The 25454-nt window shown below is 44.1% G+C and overlaps 1 protein-coding gene across 11 annotated transcripts in view; it reads right to left on the bottom strand.

Moving 5' to 3' along the window:
• The window catches only part of FRYL (FRY like transcription coactivator), a 2483143-nt gene that overhangs the window by 2162479 nt on the left and 295210 nt on the right, over positions 1-25454 (bottom strand). For all 11 annotated transcript variants that reach the window (XM_086962669.1, XM_086962670.1, XM_086962671.1 and 8 more), the window contains one exon: positions 23321-23374. In XM_086962669.1, the coding sequence (XP_086818795.1) occupies positions 23321-23374 (54 nt within the window). The remainder of the gene's footprint in view (positions 1-23320; positions 23375-25454) is intronic.

The raw sequence follows: 25454 nt of genomic DNA, 5'->3' as shown, positions 1-25454 counted from the left end.
TCAAAACAGGATGGTGCTAGACATCATCCTTGCTGATAGGGGTGGTGCCTGCTGCCTTATCGGAAGTAGTTGCTGTGAATACATACCGGACCACACTCCAAATCTATATGCGCTATATGGATGCACCATAGGCTTGCCTCTGACATACACCAGGAGAATGGCACCTGGTCTTTCACAGGGTGGATTGGGGGCCTATTCGCATCTTAGGGTTGGAAGATTAGCATTGTCCTGGTTGCCATAGCTGGTATCATATTGACATGTCTGTGCACACACTGCCTTCCTGCCTGTTGTGCCTGCTGTGTACGCATGTTGACACCTCGCCCCAAACACTTGGAACATGACTAAGTTCAATGCATTGACAAGGGCATTTTTGAATATTAGTCATAGGTTCTTATATAGCGCACAAATCACCAATAGGTCTCAGGGCGCTTGTATCAATATTAATGATGTATGCCTTCCCTTGTAATGTATCCATTGCACATCGCATAGAGTTTTTGCTTTTGCTGATAGCCAAATGAGTTCGCAAATGTTGCTTATGCTTGAAGCATTTTATTTCCTTTCCTTTAGAATTGTAAGGCCCTTACCTGACGGCAATATTAAAATAAAGCAATGCATGCTAAAAGGACGGTCTGTTGGAATTGAAAATGTTATTGTACCATTGCTCGTGTTTCATTCCATTTTAAGTTAGCATTCATGGCGCCATTTTATTAGTAGCCGCCATTCCGTTCTATGATCGAAGCTATGCTCCTACCTCATACTGCTCGCCTCAGCAGAAAACTGCCTCCATGCATCTTTCCTCATCTTTCTCCAAGGCCCAGTTCAGCTGCACTAATGAATGTACTCTCTACTATGGCATACCTTTGCTGTTAGATAGGCTCATTCCAACCTTCTAGAATGGCTGGCATGGGCAGAGTAACCTTGGAGCAGAGATAACATGTACCCAGTCCCGGAGCTCATCTCTCTGTACCTCTGCTTGCTAGTGCCTAGACTGGAATTTTCCAGCCTGGGCGTGTTCTTAGAGATTTGAAAATGTATAATATTTTCTGTTCTGTGGAGGGCAATCTGGTGAGGCTGATCAGACTGGGTTCCGCTGCAGCGCAATACTAATACATAACTTGGGTTTATATTCTCTACTGTCTGACCGATTCATTTGTTTGGAAGGCCGAGAAGTGGTTACGAGTGACCCGGGTGACCATATTCGGGTCACTTCCTTCACCAATGACGAATGTCCTTTCCCTGCGGGAAGCTGGAGGTGTACTTGTAGGAAGCTGGCTCTGCATATACTATAGTATGCAGAGTCCAGGGGATCCACAGAGGTATAGCAGAGGCTGAATTAGATAATCACTAACAGCTCTTTTTGTGGTAGTGTGGTTGAGCAGTTAGGCTTATCAGAAGGGTATGTTAAGCATTTATTGTATTCATTCAATTATGACTGATTGCACACATTGAGCGAATCAAGACCAATTAGTTAAGTATAAAAAATGGTATACTTCGGTTTTATTTCTAGAACCAAGCAGGAGTTGGTACAGGTAAGTAAAATATACTTTCAAATGCAAAAATTGATAAGGATATGCAGTTGGGAATGGATTTGCAATCGTTACAGCTTGTATTTGATATTAAAAAAACGTTAAAATACATAGAAATTACTTTACAGTACCTTTTGATTACTTTTCAGTTACTTTGGCTTTGATATGCTGTGATCACACAAGGGGACTTACAAGTTACACGTATGTATGACTATTTTTTGTTTAAGGCAAAGTTACTTTGTTTTCCATACAAAAGTCGGTTCAGCACTTAGAACATTTTTCTTCTAAGCCCTCACTGAGCCAGGCGGACTCCTCTGCAGTGAGGGGCACAAAAACTCATAACATTGGTTTCTCTGGGGGAAAAGAAGGTTAACGGTTTGCAGGTAACCTGCAATTATGGTCTGATACTCATGTAAAGCGCTCCGATACCTCCGGGTCTAGCCAGCGCTATATAAAACCTTTAAAATAAAATAAATAAAATAAAGAAACCTGCAAGTATGGATATTGTGGTTTAGGACCAAAGTTCCCCAAGGTCCAGTTAGGCACTCAAATCACACCATCAGCAACACTAGAAAGGCAGAGTGCAGAGGCCCCATGTTACTTAAAACATGCAATGGGAAGCTGCCCTTGGGCGAGTGACCTTTCTCTAATGCACATAGCTGTTTCTCGTTAATGCATTTCTTATTTACCCCTTCCATATGTTCCTTCCTCCCACACTTTGTCACTGATGCTCTCTATTTCCATCCATCTTTTCAAATTTTTCGCTCACAGAGATGTATTGCATAGACTTATCGCTCCTTGTCAACGTCCAAAGGGCACGGGATCACACTAAAAGGAAAATCTCTGCTGCTGCAGGCCGGTGCTCTGAAAGAAGGAGGGGGCGGGGCTTGGGGATGGCAAGGGCAACACTAATGCAAATAACTGCACGTGCACTTGCAACCCAAATAAAAAGGCACAGTTTTAATGATTTTCAAAGGATGCCCTGCCACCAGAAACTGTATCCACAGCGGGTGACCCTTCAAAACCCTTGCACATCATCAGTGCTCCAAACTGCTTATTGACCAGTCACGCTGCCCTACACAGGGAGCAATGCCAGCACCAGTGTCAATCAGTCACGTTATCACTGCCCTAACTAGGCACCTGCCACACAGATACTTTGGAGTCCTCTGAACATTTATCAAGCTACTGGACATAACACCATAATTCTGTACACTGAGCTCAATGAACCTGCCCCGAAGAAGAGGAAGCAACAGAGGTATTTGTGTAGGTCTGCAGTTCTGTTTCAGGTTCAGGCTGGACATGGAGAGTAATGCCTTCCTTAGAAGGAAACATATAGACAGATGATGGGTTGTCAATCGGTGCTGAAACATGTCTTTGTGTGCTTGGAAAACCAGTGCAATTCTTAATGCCACCACATATCATTGGTTTATGGTTCACAGGGTAGAGTGTTTTACTCCCTGGGCACTTAAGGAAGCAGCTATTTTAGGTCACGCTTTTTACCATTTCTCTATTGGTGCATGCAAGCACACCCGGCGGTGGTCAGTAGGCCTTAGAATGGGAATCCGGGGCTCCAGTAGGCATTAGTAGGCAGTGTTTTCCCCAGTAAAGGAACATTCATGGGCACTCAATAGAGGGGGTGTGGGGTTCGGAACTGGCTGCAGTGCAGGCCCAGATAGAGGTCCCTCGGAAGAAGGGCCAGGCTGAGAACCAAAAGCAGCCCTGGAAAATTTTATTTTATTACCAATCCCCTCATGCTCAATAGCGATAGACCACAGTGCAGCAAGAAAGCCGGACCATTTCATGAGAGGTTTGAGGGGCTTATTACTGATTTTTATTTTTTAATGGGCAAATAATTATGCATTTAGCAATTATTCATCACGTCCTACAGTTTGTTTTCTAGGGATCTCCTTTTCTCCCTCACTTCTACTATCCTACCCGTTTATCCCTTCTCTCAATCCTTTACACCCTATTCTCTAACTACCTCTCCATGACTACCCCCTCCCCCTGCTTTCTTATGCTCCCATTTCCTTATTTTCCCTCTCCTTCTTCGTCCCTGGTTATGCTTCAATCTTCCTTCTCTACCTTTCTCTTTGCCCACCTCAATTTCCTCATTCTGAATAATTCTCTTTGCCTTTGCTACTTCTTTCTCTCACCCCTTTTACTTTCTACCTTCCATATGTACTTTTTCTCTTCTGCTCTTCCTTATACCCACTTTCTCAACCTACCTCCTCTGTGTCTTCTATCCAGTTCATTCTCTCCCCTGTTCTTCCCCTCTTTTACTCCGCACACGTGACTGGGGTGATTTGAGTTTGAGGAGTGGATGGTCAATCATGAGCGTCTTTTGAATTTTATGGGAATGTGCAGAAATTAGGGACTAATATATAGAGTTTACGTCAATGCATACTTTGCTAACTTAGAGAGCAGAGTTCTCATGCACAATACAGTCAGGGTAAGGCTTCGCATTTCGAACTGGTACTATGTATTATTGTGAAATCATCATGATGGGGCAGTCTCTTGACCTGCACGTTACAGATTGTTAGAGTTGAATGTTACAAATGTTAGATTTTTCTTGTTAAGACCGTAAGGAGATCACCACCTTGCTTCACCAGGACGGGAGGACTGAATCCCAATGGAAGCTAGGCTGCAGTGCTATACACCAATCCTCGCCCACAGAGGTCATTGACTAGGCACTGTGCGAATTAACTACAAAGACAGCCCAGTACAGTCACTCAGTCAGTCAAACTTTATTTCGCCGACACAATGAAGGCATAAAAAGTATACTACATATAAAAACATTCCACATTATTACAATAAAGTTAAAATACAAAGATTATATGAAAATTTCATATTATAAACATTATGCATTCATAATTATTAGAATACAGTAAATTGATTCATCTTTTAAAAAGCAAAAATTCAGCAAATTGAGCGTCTTTTTTTAGGGCAGATAAAAAGAAAGACGCTAGAGATAAACAGGTAAGAGGGTCAGATAACTGCAGATAGTAGAGGGCCACACAACACTGATTAAAATTCATTTTAAATATGAGGGGGGTAATGAACCTTTTCCTTTCGTTACGATAAAATTTACAGAAAAAACTAAAAGTGCATATCACAGGTACAGAGTGGGAAATCAGAAGCAATAAAGATATTACAAGGAAGACCCAACATCAGCGGGATATGAATGAATGAATATATGACCTTTAACCCTTTCGATGCTCATGATGGAACGGTTCCGTCATGAGCATCGGTCGAGCTGTGCTCATGACGGAACCGTTCCGTCATGACCACGCCCGTTTTCATTAGGCCCAGCACCGGCGGTAAATCGGGGCAGCACAGGTAAGGTTAAAGCGCTAACTTAGCCCCTGGGCATCAAGGCGCTAAGTACAGAACAATATGCAGGCGGACGAGGTCACACTCAAACCAGCCTCTCAGGGAACAACCAGGTCTTTAAAGTCTTTCGAAAGAGAGTGTGTGTGATCGTTGCCCCGAAAGTTAATCAGGGAGAGAATTACACAAATTAGCAGCAGAAGTTGAGAAAGCTCTCCCTCCCAATCTCACCCTTTTAAACCTAGGGACAATGAGGAGATGTTTGCTTTCTGACCCGAGATTGCTTGTAGGAGCATAATGTTGGAATAAGGGCCTAATGCCCACCGGGCCTAGGCCATAGTAGGCGTTATGAGTGAGGCAGAGGGTTTTAAGGAATATGCTACTTACCAGTATGCATCTGTTCTTGGCATAGAGGGCTGCAGAGTGGTACATTATGAATAGATCGCCATCTGGTGTTGGGCTCGGATGATTGCACTTTGTTTTTCTCTTGGAGAGTCTTTTGTATCTTGGTGACTCCTCCCTTGGTTGGTAGTGCGCATGTGCATCGGCTCCATCCTTAGATTGTTTTGCCATAGTAGGGTTAGATGGAGTAGTGTAGTAGAATACAGATAAGAATGCCCATGTAAGTGTATCTAAATAAGATAATGTTGGAACAGACACAGGTTTCCGGGGAGGCTGGGAGGGCATGTACCACTCTGCAGCCCTCTATGCCAAGAACAGATGCATACTGGTAAGTAGCATATTCCGTTCGAGGCATATGGGCTGCAGATGGTACATTATGAATAGACTATACAGCAGTTCTCTCCCTAGCGGTGGTCGCCCGTGTCTGTTGCAACTGTCTGAAATAAAGTCTTTAATACTGCTTGTCCCACTCTAGCTTGTTGTGTTGTGTGCACATCTACACAATAGTGTTTTGTGAAGGTGTGCGGTGTAACCCAGGTAGCTGCTTTGCATATGTCATCTAGTGGAATGTTTCCCAAAAATGCCATAGATGCTCCTAGTTTACGTGTAGAGTGAGCTCTAGGAGGAACAGTTAATGTTCTCTTTGCTTTTAAGTAGCATATTTGAATGCATTTTACAATCCATCTGGCAATGCCCGCTTTAGAGATGGGATTGCCCTTGTGTGTTGGAGAAAACGCAACAAATAGCTGTTTTGTCTTTCTGAAAGTTTGTGTTCTTTCTATGTAGTACAATATGGCCCTTCTAACATCTAGTGTATGCAGGGCTCTTTCTGCTACTGTTTGTGGTTTTGGAAAGAAAACCGGTAATTCCACTGACTGATTGATGTGGAATGCTGAAATTACCTTTGGTAAGAATTTTGGGTTTGTTCTAAGAACCACCTTATTTTGGTGTAACTGCATAAATGGTTCTTGAATTGTAAAAGCCTGCAACTCACTTACTCTTCTAAGTGACGTGATAGCTATGAGGAAGGCCACCTTCCATGTGAGGAATTGTATTTCACACCTATGCATAGGTTCAAAGGGTGGCCCCATTAGTCTGGTAAGTACTATGTTGAGATTCCAGACTGGTTGTCGACATGGTCTTTGTCGTCGACGACGATGATGTCAGGAGAATAATTGAAGAAACAGGCCTACCTGAAGATGAGGAGGAAGTAGTCATCGTCGTCGAAGCGGAGGGCGACGATGCTGATGTGGTAGACACTGTGGTTTTGACTGAAGTAGTCCTCTGGCTTTGTCTAGAGGACGGAGCAGGCATTTTAAAGGTTTTATCCTCCTTAACAGACACTGAGGATGACTCAGATCTCGCCTCTGAAGACTTTTTGTGGGTCTTCGTAGGAGGAGTGTCTGAGGGGCCCGGGGAAGCTTCCCTTGGCCTCTTGCTTGAGACAGCAGAAGTTCTGGAAACGCTGCTCACAGAGGACTCCAGATTGTCTCTGTTCTTAAGCCTGTCCAACCAAATCAGAAGGCGACCTTCTCTGTCTCTCACAGTCTTTTTTGGAAAAGACCGACAGATTGTGCATTTCTCCGAATTATGGTCCGGGTAAAGGCAATACAGGCACAGGTCGTGCCTATCATCCACATGTATCCTTTTCTTGCTGCAGGAAGAGCAGGCCCTGAACAGGGCTTTCTTCCCCGAGTCAGACATGGAAAAGTCAGTATAAACACACACTTACTTCAGGGATAGTGTGTTGAAGAAGTCCTTGAAGAGTTTTTAGGTTCAGAGAACACTTCCAAGAAAGTTTGTTGAATTTAGAATAATCCTGAGGAGAGCTCAGGCAGGAGACTCCCTAGCACAACGTGCGGTAGAAAATCTGAGGGACTGGGGCTCCTCCCAGGAAGGTTCTAGAGGGAGGTCGGAGCTTATTGGCTGACTATGTCAGTTTGGTCCTTTTTACATAAGGACAAGGAAAGGCTACTAAGGGGAGACCCTTGGACCCTTTCTCTCCATGTATGTCTATGGACATTACTTTTTTATTTACCGGAGGCTCCCGTCTCGACGACGGGGAATGATTCAGGCATGTGAATCTATGAAAGACACCCCTAATACTGGATAAGGTGGTCTTCTTGGTGGAATGACTCTTCTGAGTCCTTCCATGAAAGCTTTAATTGCTGGTACTTTAAACAGGGAAAGATGTTGCCTGTTTTGTAGGTACGCCGCTATAGCTGCGAGATGAACTCTTATAGAGGTGTATGCTAAGTTACATTGCTGCAAGTGTAGTAAATAGCAAATGATTTGTTTAGTGGATGCGTCCAGAGGGTTGATGTGCTTACTGTTACAGTGTATAGCAAACCTTTTCCATTTTGCTGCATAGCATGCTCTGGTGGTAGGACGTCTTGCTTGTTTAATGATTTCCATACATTCTGGTGGTAAATCTAAATATCCAAACTCTATGACCTCAGGAGCCAGATCGCTAGGTTCAGTTGTTTGGGATCTGGGTGCATTATTTCTCCATGGTTCTGTGTAAGATGCATGGGTAATAATCTTAGCTTTTGATGTGGTACTTGTGAGAGTTGTAGCAGTGTGGTGAACCACGGCTGCCTTGCCCACGTGGGTGCCACTAGTATCATTGTCATTGAGTGTTGCTGCAGCTTCCGAACCAGTAACGGAATTAGTGGTAGAGGAGGGAACGCGTAAGCAAATTTGTTTGACCAATTTATCCATAGTGCATTGCCCTGGGACCGTTGGTGTGGGTACCTGGATGCGAAGTTTTTGCATTTTGCGTTCTGATGATTGGCAAACAGATCTATCTCTGGTTGCCCCCATTTTTGGAAGTATGGCTGCAGTATTTGGTCGTGCAGCTCCCATTCGTGTACTTGTTCTGATTGTCTGCTTAGGATGTCTGCTATCTGGTTTTGAACTCCTGGTAGGTGTTCTGCTAACAGATAGATCTTTTGAGGAACGGCCCATCTCCAAATGTCCTGTGCTAGTTTGGATAGTTGGAGAGAGTGTCCCCCCCCTGTTTTTGAATATAATACATTGCAGTCATGTTGTCTGTTCTGATCAGGACTGCCTTGCCTGTAATTTGCATTTGGAAAGCTTTTAGTGCTAGAAATACTGCTAATAGTTCTAGGTAGTTGATGTGCAGTTTCTTTTGCTGCACACTCCACTTCCCCTGCACTGTGTATTTGTCCATATGCGCTCCCCATCCTGAGAGCGATGAGTCCGCTGTTATTATCACTTGTGGAATTGGCTCTAGGAACGACCGTCCCTTGGAAATGTTTTCCGTGTTCCCCCACTTCAGAGAGCGATACGTCCGGTCGTTTACCAACACCAGATCTGTAATCTGACCTTGAGCCTGATTCCACTGTGTCGCCAGACACTCCTGTAGTGGACGCATTTGTAGTCTGGCATGTGGTATTAGCAGTATGCAGGAGGACATCATGCCTAATAGTTGCATAAACACTCGTGCTGGTAGTGAGTGTTGTGGTTGAAATCTTTGTATTAACCCAACCATTGTTTGTATCCTGATTGGGTTGGGGTATGCTATTGCCTTTTCTGTGTTTATCGTAGCCCCCAGGTATTGCTGAATCTGGTTTGGTTGCAGGTGTGATTTTTTGTAGTTCACCGTGAACCCTAGGTGGTGCAGCAATTGAATTGTCTTCTGTGTGTTGTGAAGACATTCTTCTTTTGACTTGGCCTTTATTAGCCAGTCGTCCAAGTATGGGAAGACATGTATTTGTTGTCTTCTTAGGTGTGCTGCCACCACAGCTAGGCATTTTGTGAAAACTCTCGGTGCTGTTGTGACATGGCCAGGAGGGGTCGCTGGAGCCTCAAGCTCATTATCAATCATGGGCGCCACCTCTTGCCCCTAGCCAGGTGACGTCCTTAGACTCTGAACAACAAAGACATGCACAATCTTGGGAAGGCAACCTTATAACCATCCCCCAACAATGTATGAGAGAAGGGAATTTGCTACATATAAACGAGATCATGCATATCCCCATCTGTACCATAACCAATTTGGGGTCCCGACCTCAAACAGATATGATGCTCTGTATGCCCACGATCATTTGGATGAGGTGGATTGACTGACACTTGCCCTGCCCCTTAGCACTTCACCTGACCTTTCGAACTGGGTGGAACAATCCAACATAACAAGTACTGATAATCCAGCAAGCACTTCAGCCCTCTTAAGAGTGGTACCTGTTATCAGTACAATAGAGCCTTTAATAGTTTCTCATGAGAATCTCTCCCCACAAGCGGCACCTATTCGCTCTGCTCATGAATTATGTAGCTCTCCTCCCACTATAGCTCCTAACTTGCTACCTAGCACTGGAAATCAATTAGCAGTTGTAACAAGCCGACCTAATCAAAACTTGCATCCGCTCACTAGCACGACCCAAGAGTCATTGTCTGATCATGACGTACTTAATACTACAAAAATCTTGTTGTGGAACATAGCAGGACTGGCTGCAAAAGTAAAGGACCGCACGTGGGTGGAATTCATAAGGAACTTTGCTATACTGTGTTTTCAGGAAACATGGCTCGTAGATAATAATGTTTTCATTGAGGGGTTCCAGAGTTTCTTCGTGCCAGCAATTCCATCGCCCAGTGGCAGATCAAAGGGGGGCTTGGCAACATTAATCAGCCTCTCCCTCATCTGTCAGGCTAAAACTAAACAACTGGAAAACAGGAACATTCAGGTCATGGAGCTTAGGAAGGGCAGAAAGGCACTAACCTTGGTTAATTTTTATAATTCAGTAACACCACTAGGAGAGTGCAACATCGTCAAGCTCCACAACTATCTGCAAGGTGCAATGGCAAAATTGCCACGGAATATAATAATCACTGGTGATTTCAACGTGCACATTTGTGGAAACCCTGCCGTGACAACTATGGGCTCCTTGGGGTGCGAAAACAGGTCAGGCCTTCATTTTGCTCACTGTCTGCGAGGTACCCATGTCAATAATCTAATTGATGATCTGAACCAGAGTGTCGCTATGTCCCTGAAAGATGACTCCTTTATCTTTGAAGTACCAACTTACAAAGGTTCTGAGCATGGCTCCTTCATAGACCACATTCTTCTTTCTGTTGATCTGGCAAACTTAGCCTTAAACTTCAAAATACATGAAAGCATCTTTAGTGACCACAATCCAATCTCAATTGAACTAGGAGTGGGACTTTTTGAATTACGGAAAAATCATAAAGACATGGGTGCTTTAAAGTTGATCAATGGAAATCGTCGTTTGAAATGGTCCATGATAAATAGTGACACTTTGTATAAGTCTGTTAAAACGAGTTGCAAACAGGAACTCAATCTTTGTGTCTGAGTCCACACCACCTGAAACCATCTTATCTGCTTTTGCTGTTGTGGTTCAAAGAATCGGCCAACTGCTATCTGTACCAGTAAAGGGCCCAACTGCTTACCAGCCAAGATGGTTTGACCACGCTTGTTCGGCAGCTAGCCGGAACCTGAAAATGGCCCTCAAGAAAAAACTAAGGGATTCCGCACATATTAAAATCTTGCGATCTGAATACAAATCAACCATGGCATCCCGGAAAAAGGACATAAAAGCACACGTCTGGGAGTCTTTGCTTGACCCATCAACCCTGGGTAACAGCTCTAAGTTCTGGAGCATAATTAATAAGCCAATGTTCGATGACCCTAATGCCTCCAGTCTTGGAACCAACATACCCGAGGATGAGTGGGTCTCATTTTAGTTTAATTTTCAAGAGCGATGAACCACAGGTGACACATGAAATTAAAATTACAGAAGAAGCTTCTTTGCACTTCACAGTTGAAGAAGTTGAGAAGGGGATTCGTGGCTTAACCAGTAATAAGGCCCCGGGCCCAGACGGCCTTCCTCCAGATCTATTTAAATCAAATATATCTCACTTTGGGCCCCAATCCTTACTGCGGTTGTCCATGCTGGAGTCGCAACCGGGAGCCCAAAGTCCTGAGCGGGCCTCAACCATAGTACTCGTCTACAAGAAGGGTGACAGAAACAATGCAGCATGTTACAGGCCCATTTCCCTGATAAACTCAGTTGCCAAGGTAGTGGGAGGAATAATTTTAAATAGGCTGACCATGTGGGCTAAAATCAACAATGTAATGTCCCCCGTCCAATATGGGTTCAGACCAGGGCACTCAACAATAACTCAATGCCTGAACCTATACTTAATCAGTGGCAAGTATGCTATGGCCAGAAAAGGAACTGTGTTTATGGCCTTTATGGACTTATCATCGGCCATTGACTGTGTCGATAGAGGCAGGCTCTGGGACGTCCTGCTCAAAATGGGGGTTGAGAAGAACTTGATTAATTTTTTAGCCGACCTCCATAGCGATACTCTAGCAAATGTCCGCTATTCAAAAGACTTGAAAGTTACCAGAGATTTTAAGATAAATCGGGGGGTTAGGCAGGGCTGTATTTTAGCGCCATTTCTTTTTAATCTATATATTAATGGTCTTGAGGAGCAACTTTTAAACACAAATATTGACTGTCCATACATAGGGAGAAAGGGCGTACCTGTTCTGCTCTATGCATACGACGCCGTCCTTATCTCCAGAACTGCACTGGGCCTTCAAATATTACTTGATTCTTTTTTTTCATTTATGAAATCACGGGGCCTAAGGCATCAACAACACAAAATCATTTGCCATGAAGATAGGTTCTGGCTCAAAAAAGTCTTATCCCTTCTTCGTTAATGGGGAAAAAATACCGCTAACAAAGACTCTCATACCTTGGCGTATTGTTTGACCATAAACTCACTTGGGGACCTGCGGTAAGGAAAAAAAAGGGAGAAACAGCAAGGACAAATGCTGCAATAACAGACTTTGCACGTAAAATGGGAAATACGCCTGCGGTTGCTCTGATGAAACTGTATCAAGCTAAAAGTACCGCTGTGGCCTGTTACGGGAGTGAAATTTGGATTTTTGTTCCTGTGGGTGACCTCGTAACAACTGAAAACAATTTCCTAAAACAAGTGCTAAGTCTACCTAAAGGCACAGCTAATTTCTCCATTCACGAAGAACTAGGTATGCCCTACCTAGGAGATAAAATCGCTGTCAACCCTTTGCTTGTGTTGGTTAAACTGCTGGACGAATGATGATATACCATTTACCCAAACCATCCTTCTCGAAGCACTCAATTGGGAAGGGTAATACAAGATATCAGAAACTGTCTTCATGAATTGGGTCGGCTGGAACTTTTCCTAGCACCACAGCAAGTATCCAAACAAGATGCAACTTATGTGAAGGATACCTTTATGTTGAATCGTCAGCTAGCTAGGGAAGAGTCAGAGCTTAAAAAAGGTAGCGTGAGGAAGCAGGTCTTAACAAAATCTTGCGTGCAAATTGAACCCCATCTATCCTGGCCCATTTCCAGATACGAACGTTTTCTGATGTCTAGATTTCGCTTTGATTTGTATCATTTGTTGCTAGCTGTGCCTAGTGGGGCCCACAGGGGACAAGTGTTGCCAGCTTGCGGCTGCGACAGTAAGTCTCTGCAAGACCTGGCTCACTTTTTATTCATATGCTCCTACTACACGATACCACGAAAACTGTTCTTAAAACCCCTTTTTAAACAATTGAACTTAGTACAAATAAGGCCTGCATTACTTTATCTTCAAACGCTACACTGTGAAAGTACCTTGTTTTTATGTAATTTTCTAAAAACAGCCTTGAAATTCAGAAAAAGCATGGAAGGTTAATTGTTCAACAAATTATGCCTCCCCCAGTAATATGTTTTTTAGATAAACAGCATATTTATATTCTTTAGAACCTGTATCTTTTCTTGTGACTTCTCGCTCTTGATAAACTGTCTTTTTAACACGGTTTTGAATGTATATGTTTTTTATTGTACGTTTATGACTGTACTGTATACAGTCGAATAAAGGAATTTAAAAAAAATAAATTAAAAAAAGAAAGACTGTGAAACTGATGCAAATGTTGTCATATGCAGAAGAGAACAGGGGAGCGTGTTTGCGCTAGTTAGTCATTCATTCAAATGGGGCGAAGTTACTCAGGAGACGCCCCTAGCCTGCGCGTGCCCTGCTCATCCTCGGAGGCAGGAGTAAATAAAGTGCACGCCAGTGTCATCCCCTCCGAGGAAGAGTAACTTTACGCCCGCCTCACCCCCTCAGAGAGGAGTAAGTGCGCGCCTGCTACGTCTCATCCCCTCAGATAGAAGTAATTGCACGTCTGTCTCACCCCCTCAAAGAGGAGCAAGTGCATGCCCGTCTCACTCCCCACACAGGAGTAAGTGCACCCTGCTGCTGCGCGCCCGTCTCACTCCTCAGACAGGAGTAAGTGCAGCCTACACTCGCCCGTGTCACACCTCTGACAGCAGTAAGTGCAGGCTGCTGCTGCACAGAGCCTCCCCTAAGGTGTTCCCATCTTGTCCGCCGGATTTCCAGCGCCCCCTCAATTCTGACTCTTTGATTTTAATTATATAGATTGTTCCGGCTGTTTGCATATCTCCTCGCCGTCTTGGTTCTAAACACTAGGAGCTTTTAACTGCTTGTGACCCGGTTTTCATGCCTCTGTTCCCTGCTTGTGCCTCTATTCCCTGCTTGTGCCTCTGTTCCCTGCTTGTGATCCGGTTTTCTTGCCTCTGTTCCCTGCTTGTGCCTCTGTTCCCTGCTTGTGCCTCTGTTCCCTGCTTGTGACCCGGTTTTCGTGCCTCTGTTCCCTGCTTGTGACCCGGTTTTCGTGCCTCCGTTCCCTGCTTGGGACCCGGTTTTCGTGCCTCCGTTCCCTGCTTGGGACCCGGTTTTCGTGCCTCCGTTCCATGCTTGTGACCCGGTTTTCGTGCCTCTGTTCCCTGCTTGTGATCCGGTGTTCGTGCCTCTGTTCACTGCTTGTGCCTCTGTTCCCTGCTTGTGACCCGGTTTCGTGCCTCTGTTCCCTGCTTGTGCCTCTGTTCCCAGTCCATTAGGAGCAGCGTCAACCTCACTTTGAATATTGTACCAATTGCTGTCCCACATTTTCATAACTGCACCCATTTCCTTATGGAAGTACATCTGCACCACTTTCTCTACTCAATTGACCCCAACTCAATTTGAAAGGAATATGGTTAGTAATTTGCATTTCACCACTATTCTTTCAGCTACAATTTGCTCCTCTTCAAGCTCCACCAAGAATCATTCTATAGTTGAACTAGTCCCTTACGGTAACCACTCTAGCTAGCAACATTAACAAGCATTTGCAATGCAATAGGTCTCGCATTAGGAAAGATTGAGTTATAGGTATTGTAAATGTCACATTTTTTATTTATGTGTTGGTTTTGAAAATAGCGCAATTAATAGCTTTGTCATTTACAATGCCAATAGTTATACCTTTCGCAAATGTGACACCTATAGCCTTTGTAATGCAATATGGGTTGTATTTACGTGACTTAGATGTATTGATATTACAAATAACAATTGCTTTTGTTTTTTAAAATAATTAATACTTAAATAAAAGTTATTGTAATTTATAATGGCAATAACTTACTTTTGTAAGTAACTTTTGTGAAGATTATGTTCAGTGTATTTTATTGTGACGAAAATCCAAGAACAGAAGTGAAATATTCACATTTGTTTGTGACATTTGTAATGAAGCTTGAAACATTGAGATAACATATTTGAAACAGTTGTTGTTGAATTGTTGCACAGATTGATGCTGTGGTGGCGACGAGTGATGCTGTGGTGGAGAGTGATACTGTGGTAGCGCATAGTGATGTTGTGGTGCCCCTAAGTGAAGCTGTGGTGGTGCTGAGTGATGCTGTGGTGATGCGATAGATACATAAATAAAAATGTTGTCATTTACAATGCCAATAGCTCTAACTTTGGCAAAGGCGAGACCGTTGCATTTTAAATGCTTGTTTTATCAAGAATACTTTGGTGGTACCTTATAAGGAGGCATAGAGATAATCCAGACAACAGTCACAAGGTAATCAAACCCAATCTACCCCACCCCACTTACCCCCAGCTCCCCCTGTCAGGTTCAAGATTTGTAACCTGGGGAAGATTTTATTAGCTTCCCAGGAGGGTTATATCCACCCTGACTCGAGGAAGAGAACTGACCAATTGCTCAGTAGGGACAATGAAGGGGCCTTTGTACAAAGACGACATTGCCCAGAGAAAGCAGAGACTTTCAAGAGGCCAGGCTAGCTGAAGAGATTACTACTGCAAACATACTGTGAGTGAAATATGGTGTCACCCCATTTGAGGGGACACGGACACTTGTCGTACGGAGGGGGGGTCTGCTCCAGAATTCGACATCAAGCAATTTCCATTACATGATCTGGTGCCAAGAAGTGCCAGGAAAACTGTCGACCATATGAAGTCACTCACAAGAAACATTAGGCACCAAGGAGCAACCACAGCACGGAGACCGCCCTCCTTGTCGCCACCGACGACATCCGCATGCTACTGGATCGGGGGGACACGCAGCCCTCATCCTTCTAATACTCTCAGCAGCTTTCCACACAGTCTCCCATCGCACGCTAACTGCCAGACTTCACGACGCGGGAATACAAGGAACCACCCTCGACTGGATCCGATCCGTCCTCTCCGACAGAACCCAGAGCATCAGACTCCCTTCCTCTCCAAACCCACGGAAATCAGCTGCAGAGTACGCCAGGGATCATCTCTCAGCCCCACGCTCTTCAACATCTATGTGGCCTCCCCCCTCGCCGCCATCGTCAGACAGCATGGGCTCAACATCGTATCCTACGCCTACGACACCAAACTCATCCTCTCACTCACGAAGAATCCCGAAGACGCCAGACTCTGCTTCTAGGAAGGAATGAAGAACGTGGCAGCCTGGATGAAGGACAGCTGCCTGAAGCTGAACTCAGAGAAAAAGAGGTCCTCATCCTCGAACCCTCCACCACCGCCTGGGACAACACTTGGTGGCCCTCCGCCCTCGGGAGCACACCGACCCGGAATCTAGGCATCATCCTTGACTCCTCCCTCTCCATGAACCCCCATACCAATGCTGTCGCCTCCACCAGCTTCAACTGCCTTCGCATCCTCCCTAAGACCTTCAAATGGATTTCCCCGCCACCCCCGCCTGCAGAATGACTGTCACCCACACACTCAATCAGCAGATTGGACTACAGCAACGCCCTCTATGCCAGAATCAACAAAACTCTCCTACACAAACTCCAAACCATCCACAACGCCGCAGCCAGACTAGTCTTCGGGACACCGCATCACGAGCACATGAGCAAACACCTACAAGGCCTCCACTGGCTCTCCGTCGAAGAGAGGGTCACCTTCAAACTCCTCACCCACGGCTACAAATCCCTCAACATCGTACCCAATTACCTCAACGAAAGACTATCCTTCCACGTAGCCAAGAGGAACCTCCGCAACACCGACCTCACCCTGGCAGAGGTTCCCCGCATCCACAGAAAGCCGGCATGAGAGCCTTCTCCTACATTGCAGCGAAAACCTGGAACAAGCTCCCTGTGAACATCAGACGCACCCCCAACCTGCACACATTCAGGAAGGACCTCAAGACCTGGCCCTTCGACTGACTTTTCATTTAAGCCATTGTCTTTCTTTTGAACACAAGCACTGGCTGGACAGCGATTTACTGCAGGCCACCTGAAGTCTATTGAGTGCTGACTCTTAAGCCCACGGGGTCTCAGAGTAAGCCTTAGACTGCAGAACATTATTCCCCTATAGTCAGTTAAAGGGTGTACTTGGTGATCAGTTCTGCATTCAGTAACAGGGTTATACCCGAGGACAAGAAAGGTAAATGCTCTGATTCACACATACTGAGCCTAGTAACCTCCCAATTCCCCCGGGGGTCTTGACAATGTTTCCACAGACACTTGGTGTTGATTTATTCTCATTTCAAACAGTTTTGTTTTAACAGGATCGTACAGGGAAGAGAATCACATAAATTCAAAGTATTGCTACATATCTAGAATCAATAAAGAAAGCAAATATCTAGAAACAATACATTTAATATGTTTAGACCAATATACTCAAATTAACTGTCCCAATCTTAAATATGGTCAGTTCAGTCTGTATGATCAAACTATTTCCTCAGCACGTGTGGAAGCAGCTTTAAGAGCCATCATGAGCTTCACAAAAGTATTTTAATTTCCAGCACACTTCAGATAAGAAATGTCTGACGATAACAAACCTAAAGTAGTCATCACTATCTGGGAAATCTATCAGTCCAAGTGCGGAGACTGGAATCAACTTTTACATTCCAACTGAATATGGCTTTGTGGACTAAATTCATTTTAATATTTTGGAGAAAAAAATGCTCCATAATGGAAAATGCTACTTACCAGTATGAATCTGTTCTTAGCATGTCGAGCTGCAGAGTAGTACACATTGCATAGATCGCCATCTGGGGTTGGGCTTGTATGCTTGCACCTTGTTGTCTTGGGAGAAGTCTTTTATGGTCACGAGATAGGAGACTCCTCCCTTGGATGATAGTGCGCATGGGCAAAGACTCCATCTTCAGATTGTTTTTCACCATGAAGGGAAAAGATGGAGTTTACAAGAAATAGAATAGATGTCAGTGTAAGTGTATCTAAATAAGGTAAATACTGGAACAGATACAGGACCCGGGGAGGCGGGTGGGCGTGTACCTCTCTGCAGCTCTACAGGCCAAGAACAGATGCATATGGGTAAGTAGCATTTTCCGTTCGAGGCATATGAGCTGCAGATAGTACACTTTGCATAGATTATACTCCAGTATCTCACCTGTATTTGAAAACGTGTTTTAAGAACAGCTCGGCCTAAAGAAGCTTGTTGCTTGGCATGCACATCAACACAATAGTGTTTGATGAAGGTGTGCGTAGTAGACCAAGTTGCTGCCTTACAAACGTCTTCTATGGGAATGTTCCCTAAGAATGCCATGGAAGCCCCTAGTTTGCGTAATGAATGTGCTCTAGAGGGAATTGTTAAAGTGCGTTTTGCTTGCAAATTTGAATACATTTGAATATCCACCTGGCAAAACCCGATTTGGAGATGGGGTTGCCTTTATGAGGTGGAGAGAAAGCTACAAACAGTTTTCTTTTTCTAAAGGGTTTAGTTCTGTCTATGTAATAAAGTAAAGCTCTTTTGACGTAGAGCTTGTGAAGAGCTCTTTCTGCTACTGAATCAGGGATTTAGAAAAACACTGGTAACGCTATTGATTGATTAAGATGGAAAGCAGAAATTACCTTTGGAAGAAATTTTGGATTTGTTCCAAGAACCACTTTGTTTGGATGTATTTGTAAAAATAGTTCTTGTATGGTTAAAGCCTGGATCTCACTCTCCTAAGATGTGCGATTGCGACAAGGAATGCCACTTTCCATGTAAGGAATTGTAATTCACATTTATGTAAAGGTTCAAAAGGGGGACCCATGAGTCTAGTAAGAAAAATGTTTAGGTTTCACACAGGAGATGGTGGCAGTCTGGGTGGAATTATCCTTTTAAGGCCTTCCATGAAGGCTTTGATAGCTGGTACTCGAAACAATGGCAAATGTTGTATGTTTTGTAAGTAGGCAGCCAGGGCAGCTAGATTTAATCTGATTGATGAGTATGCAAGATTGCATCTTTGTAGATGGAGCAAATGTTTGTATTGAAGCATCTAATGGGTCAATTTTGTTGTTTTTGCAGTAAATAACAAATCTTTTCCATTTGGCTGCATAGCAAGCTCTAGTAGTGGGTCGTCTGGCTTCTTTAATAATATTCATAAAGTCCGGTGGGAGGTTCAGGTAACCGAACTCTAAAACTTCAGTATCCAGAACGCTAGATTCAGTTGCCCTGGATCTGGGTGACATTTCTCCATACTACTGCATCAGCAGCTTTGGGGAGAGCCGTAATTTTTGATGTGGGACTAGTGATAGTTCGAGTTGTGTTGTGAACCATGATTGCCGTGCTCATGTGGGAGAAACTCATTTTAAGAGACTGTTTGAGCTCACATACTAAGAGTGGAATGAGTGGCGGAAAAGCTTATGCAAATCTGCCTGACCAGCTCATCCATATCGCATTGCCCTTGGACAGCAGGTGTGGAAATCTGGCGGTGAAGTTTGGGCATTTTGCATTGCGTGTGTGGCGAATAGATCTATGTCTGGTTGGCCCCACATTTGGAAGAAAGGTTGAAGAACTTTTGGATTAAGTTCCCATTCGTGTATTTGTTGAGTCTGACGACTTAACAGACCCGCTATCGGATTACTTACGCCTGGAAGATGTTCCGCCAGAAGATATGTTTTGGGGAATGGCCCATCTCCATATGCTTTGCGCTAGGCAAGAGAGCTGCAGAGAATGTGTTCCTCCTTTGCTTTTGTATGTAATAAAATTGCTGTCATATTGTCCATCCAGACTAAGACAGTCTTGTTGAGAAGATGTTCTTGGAATGACTAAGGCTAGAAATATTGCTAGTAGTTCTAGGTGATTGATATGGAGACGTTTTTGTTGGGTGGTCCACCTGCCCTGCATTGTATGGTTTAGGAGATGGGCTCCCCAGCCAGTAAATGATGAGTGTTAGCACTATCTGTGGAACCAGCTCTAGGAACGGCCGCCCTTTGGACAAGTTTTGTGTGTTCCACTACGGCAGAGATCGATGTGTGCGGCGGTCCACCAACAACAGATCTGCAAGTTGTCCTTAAGCCTGGTTCCACTGATGTGCCACACATTCTTGTATAGGGCGCATCTGAAGTTTTGTGCGAGGTAAGATGAAAATGCAAGAGGCCATCACTCCTATGAGCTGCATAAACACTTGTGCTGGGAGAGAGTGTTGGGGCTGAAACCGGTTGATGAGGGTTTGCATGCTGGCTATCCTGGCTGGATTGTGGTATGCTAGAGCTTTTCAAATGTCTATTGTGGCTCCTAGATACTGATGGATGTGGGAGGGTTGTAGGTATGACTTGGTGTAGTTTAGCGTGAACCCCAAGTTGAGTAACAGTTTGATAAGTGTGGTGAACACACTGGTTGTATGAGTAGGCTTTTATCAGCCAATCGTCCACGTATGGAAATACATGAATTTGCGGTCTTCAAGTGTGCTGCTACTACTACTGCAAGATACATTGTGAACACCCTGGGTGCTGTGGCCACCCCAAATGGAAGGACTTTTAACTGATAGTGATGGCTGTACACTGTGAACCTTAGGTATTTTCTGTGAGCCGGGTGTATGGGAACGTGGAAGGAGGCGTCCTTGAGATCCAGTGTGGCAAGGAAGTTGCCTTGTTGAAGCAGTGCAAGAACCTGCTGAAGAGTGATCATGTGAAAATGATCTGATTGTATGTAGAAATTGAGGTCTGAGGCCCAGTATTGGCCTTAGGGTCCCATCTTTTCGGGGGAATTAGGAAATGGAGGAAGGAAACCCCTGTTCCCTGATGTTGTATGGGAACAGGATCTATTGAATGTTTTTGAAGCAGTAAAAGAACCTCTTGTTTGAGGAGTGTTAGATGTTCCCCAGACATTGAGCGTTGTTTGGGTGGTAAGTTAGGTGGAGTAGTAGTTAGTTCCAGGCAGTAACCATAAAGGATAATCTGTCTTACCCACTTATCTGTAGTGATGGAATTCCAGATAGGTGGGAACTGTGATAGTCTCCCTCCGACCGGAGTGGAATGGTCTGGAGGGAGTGGATGGAAGTCACTGCTTATTACTGGGGGAGGTGCGAGTGTTACCTCGGCCGCTCCCCTTGTTGTTGTTTTCCCTGTATCCACCTCTAAAATATCCCCTGTTGGGGGATCTTTTGTGTGGTGTTTTTGTGTGAAGCATTGTCTGGATTGATGTTTTTGGATGCTCCCCTATAGAAGGAGCGTCGAAAGGAACCACTTGGGGATGGAGACTCCAATGCTACCATGGATTTAGCAGTCTGTGTCCTTTTTCATTTTTTCAAGAGCGGTGTCTACAGCTGGTCCAAAAAGCGGTTGCTGATTGAACCGTTGATTGAGGATAGTTGTTTGTACCTCCTGTTTGAAGCCAGAGATGCGCAACCAGGCATGGTGTACGAGTAACACACTAGTGTTAATGGCCCTAGAGGGGGTGTCTGCTGCATCAAGGGCACATTTGTTTGATGCATTAGTTATTAACTTCCACATCTGAATTAAATCATTGGCCTTGGTCATATTGATCAGGTAAATGTTGCAGTAGGGTTTCTAGTTGGTCATAGTGAGCCCTATCATACCTAGCATGTAATGCTTGCGTGTTGGCTATTCGCCAGTTATTAGCAGCTTGGGCAGCCACTCGTTTGCCAGAAACATCGAATAATGTAAAGAGGAGGTGGCGCATCACCGGATGTTTGAGAGTTGGCACGTTTTCTAGCGTTAGTTACCATTAAGGAATCTAAAGGGTGCTGACCTTTGATGTAGGCGGTATCACTTGGAGCGGGTTTATATCCTAACAATTCTTGGATTTCGAATTTTAGTCCCAACAGGGTCCTTGAATTGGTCTGGGGCATGTTTAATGACCCCCTTTAACATTGGCAGTGTTTGTACAGTTTTTAGTGACTGTTCAAAGGTGTCTAGTAGAAAATCCTCCTCTGCGGGGTCTGAATTCATGGGGACACCATGGTATTGAGCAGTCTATTTATAAGCTGGTTAAAAGCAATGTTGTCATCTGGGGGAGATGGCTTTGTTGGATATGCATGAGGGCTAGGGAGGTCTGGTGGATCAACTGGGTCTTCATAATCGTCCCAATCACCCTGTGGTACATCTGCATTGTTATCAGGGTCATCATAAGGGTCAGTGTTGTGTCCCCCATCCCTAAATCATCATCACCGGGTGGTAGTGGTGGGTTTGGTGGAAGTATGAGAGAGTGCAGAGGAGAGACAGGCTTAGAAGGAAGGTTTCTAAAGGTGAAGTAGCACAGTCCTTTACAGGCACTGCAAGAATGCCTGGGGTGTCTAATTTCCTTTTGTTGTGTGGAACAGTAGACATGTCCTGTTTTTGGGTCTATATGGAGTATTTTTTGTTTCAGATCGATAGGATCCAGTCGAAAAAGTTCTTCCTCTTCTGTAGATGCTTTCGGCGCCGATTTGTTTGGGTCAGAGCGGGGTTTGGATTTTTGCTCCAGAGCCTTGGAGGGTGTTTTCGGGTCCTTTGACTTCAATGTGGAGGCAGAAATCTTTTTTGGTTCCGAATGTTTCGGTTCCGGAGCATTTTCCTTTGGCACGGGGGAGGTCAGTGCCGAGTTCTTTTGGGGAATAGGTTGCGCTACGTGCTTGTTGGACAGTGATATGTGGTTTGCTTGGTCCCGAGCTTACGGAAGGCTTGTCTTTTATCTTCAGAACCGAGGGCGGGGCATTTGAAGCTTGTTTTTGGTCGCAGGCAAAGTCTTGACCACTGCCTTCTTTTTTTGGAGGTGGGATTGGGGCAGGGGCAGTTGTACTTACTTGTTGACCTGGAGTGATGGGATGGTCTGAGTCGTCTGCTTCGGACACTATTTGCAGATCCTCAGAGTCCTCTTCCGGAACATAGGGGGCCTTCATCGAAGATGTCCACCGGTTCCGGAGCTGCTCTCTGCGCCATGATCTGTCGTCAGGCCCTGCGATCACGAATGGTCTTTTTGGCTCTAAATGGAGCACAGGCCTGGCAATTGTTCTCATTGTGTTCAGGCGAGAGACACAGGTTACAGACCTTGTGGAGGTCATTGTGTGGAAATTTAGCTCCACACTGGGGGCATTTTTTAAAATTGAGTACTTTCCAGGAGCCGTAGGCCCGAACGGCGTCGATAGGCCCAGCGGCCTGCGTCGACGATCGGAATAGAGTATTTGAGGAGAGCGTTGCGGAGCGCATAAGTTACATCCGAACCAGATGGCGGAAAAAAACAATCTGAAGATGGAGTCGTTGCCCATGCGCACTATCAATCAAGGGAGGAGTCACCTCTCATGACCACAAAATACTTCTTCCAAGACAACAAGAAGGTGCAAGCATCCGAGCCCAACACCAGATGGTGATCTATGCAAAGTGTACTATCTGCAGCTCATATGCCTCAAACATAGGGTTTCTTATTTTCAAATCGAAGCAATTCCAAAATCAGCAGGTAAGAAAGAAATTATAATTAGAGTTTTCATGATGAGAATTTGGAGGGGAAAAAAAAAGCACAGAAATGTGGTTTCGTACCTGGTCAAATTGCAGATCTTCACCTCTTTGAAGAGATCTAGATAGGAGCTTTTCCTATAAAAGAAAAATTATTACGTGTGAATAATATTTATAACCCATTTTATGCAGATCCTTTATAAAACAAATTATCTTATTAAAATTAACCAACATAGAAATTAAGGTAAACCAGAGTAATCATTTAATTTTTTTGGAAACATTTGTGTAATGTTTATTGTTGCGTAATAATTACCTTTCCATTCCTAAGAGTAGTTTATTCTGAAAAACATGTTGAAACCAGTTCAATTATTATTTTTAAGAGCAAATGTAAAAAAAAAAAAACGCAAAAAAAAGATAAAATAATTTCAGAAAATACTAAGTAACTGGTTACAGCCATCTTGTTTGCTACAATCATGAACGTTGTTCTGTGTTGAGTATCAAAGATGCCCACAACTAACCACTATCCTTTCTAAGTGCTAAGCCGAGATCCCTCTTAATAACCAGTTAATACTATCTGTACACTTACATTTGTGTTCTAGGAGACGTGTATCACTGCAGGAGAGCATCATACTACCAACCATACGGCTATGGGGTTGTGTGCATAAAGGTACCTATTTGGCTCTGTGAATCTTGGTTGTGTGAGAATTGGTCGTTCAAGGAGCACTATATTGGAAAGCAAACAGACTGCGTGCCTAGTTGGTGGAAGAGAAGGAGATTGGCTCTGCAATTTTTGCTGTTGGATCAGCGATTTGTAATGAAAGTAGAAGGTTCTAACTGCATATATTCAATGAGGTGTTACATGCTAGAGGATGCAGGATGTGCTGCCCAACGTGTTCTGTTGAAACTAAGTTCTGTAAAATGGGTGTGAATTGTTCGGTGGCATTAAAGAATGTGTACAATCACTTAAGAGTCTGAGCTGAACAGGCAAGGATAGCTTCATTTACCAATCGAGACAGTAAGGATTAGTCTGAAGTTGCTGTAAATGAGTATTCAATTACTGTGACAGTAAAGGGTTATTTATTGTATAAAGTTTTGATACAGTGCCGGATGCAGCGTCAGGAGGTCTTTGCAAGGCTTTGTGGCGATTACTAATCCAAGAGTTTAATGTTTTCTGTGTTGTAGGTTAGGGTTGTCAAGATGTGTTATAATATTGGCGAGTGACCCATACCCATCCAAATGGTCAATTGGTCAATTGGTCAATTGACTTCAGTAATAATGGAATGCTATTTGAGTGCTGAAGCATGGGTGGGTGTATTTTGTCATGTTATATTCATTTTGTTAAATTTAGTGCGGTCAAGAGCAGCCCACTTCGGCACTATGGAATGTTAGAGAACTGATAGCTTCTCTAGGGTGTTACGATATGGAGGTGTTGCAGAGATAGAGTAGGTAGGTTTAATTGAGCGTTAGGTCCAGTGCTATTGTTGAACACGTTTCGATCTACACAATCATTGGCTCTGTGTTTTCTACTTAATATGGTGTGACCTTTTAAAATACCAATAAGGAGGAGCTCTTGACTAGTCCATGTGGAAGATTTAGATATGGTGTAGTACCTGAAGTCTCATTACATTAAAATTCCATACTGATGTACCACAGGGACTTCAAAAGCAATTTGGTCTTTGTGTGGCTTGTATGATGCTTTGGCAAGTGTGTGATCTACTTACTACTGCAGTCACTGGTTGCAATGGTCTATGAAAGCTATTCCTGTGACATCAATGATAGAAGTTCACATGGATGAGTGAAATGCTTTTTTTCAGAAAAACGGGTAATGGGCAGAATGCCTTCATAACTTGCTGAATTGAGCAGAAGTGTCAAACCCCCATGTCGTTTGAGAGGTTGCGGACAATCTATCATGGAAAAAGTGGCTGCAGGTAAGTGGGATCACTGGTGTTTCATCGCCTCTGTACAACATCATGCTGAACTGCAGGGGCCATCACCTTAGCTGGGATGAGGACACCTCTTGCTGGAAGGACCAAAGTGCTCTATAGCCTATTCTATTGTTAACTTTTCAAAAGTAAGGAGAAGGCAGGGAGGGCTACAACACAAGGGTCTAACCTACATTGCCCCATTTCATGACATTCTGGTCAGTTATTTCTCAATAGTCAGCGAGTAAGATAAATACTACTCTATGAAGAAAAATACAAAACCGTTTATTCTTGAA

This window comes from Lissotriton vulgaris, chromosome 3_1, assembly GCF_964263255.1.
Source record: "Lissotriton vulgaris chromosome 3_1, aLisVul1.2, whole genome shotgun sequence".
Taxonomy (NCBI): Eukaryota; Metazoa; Chordata; class Amphibia; order Caudata; family Salamandridae; genus Lissotriton; species Lissotriton vulgaris.
The sequence above is the reverse complement of the archived record's forward strand: the minus strand, read 5'-3'. Positions and strand labels throughout refer to the sequence as shown.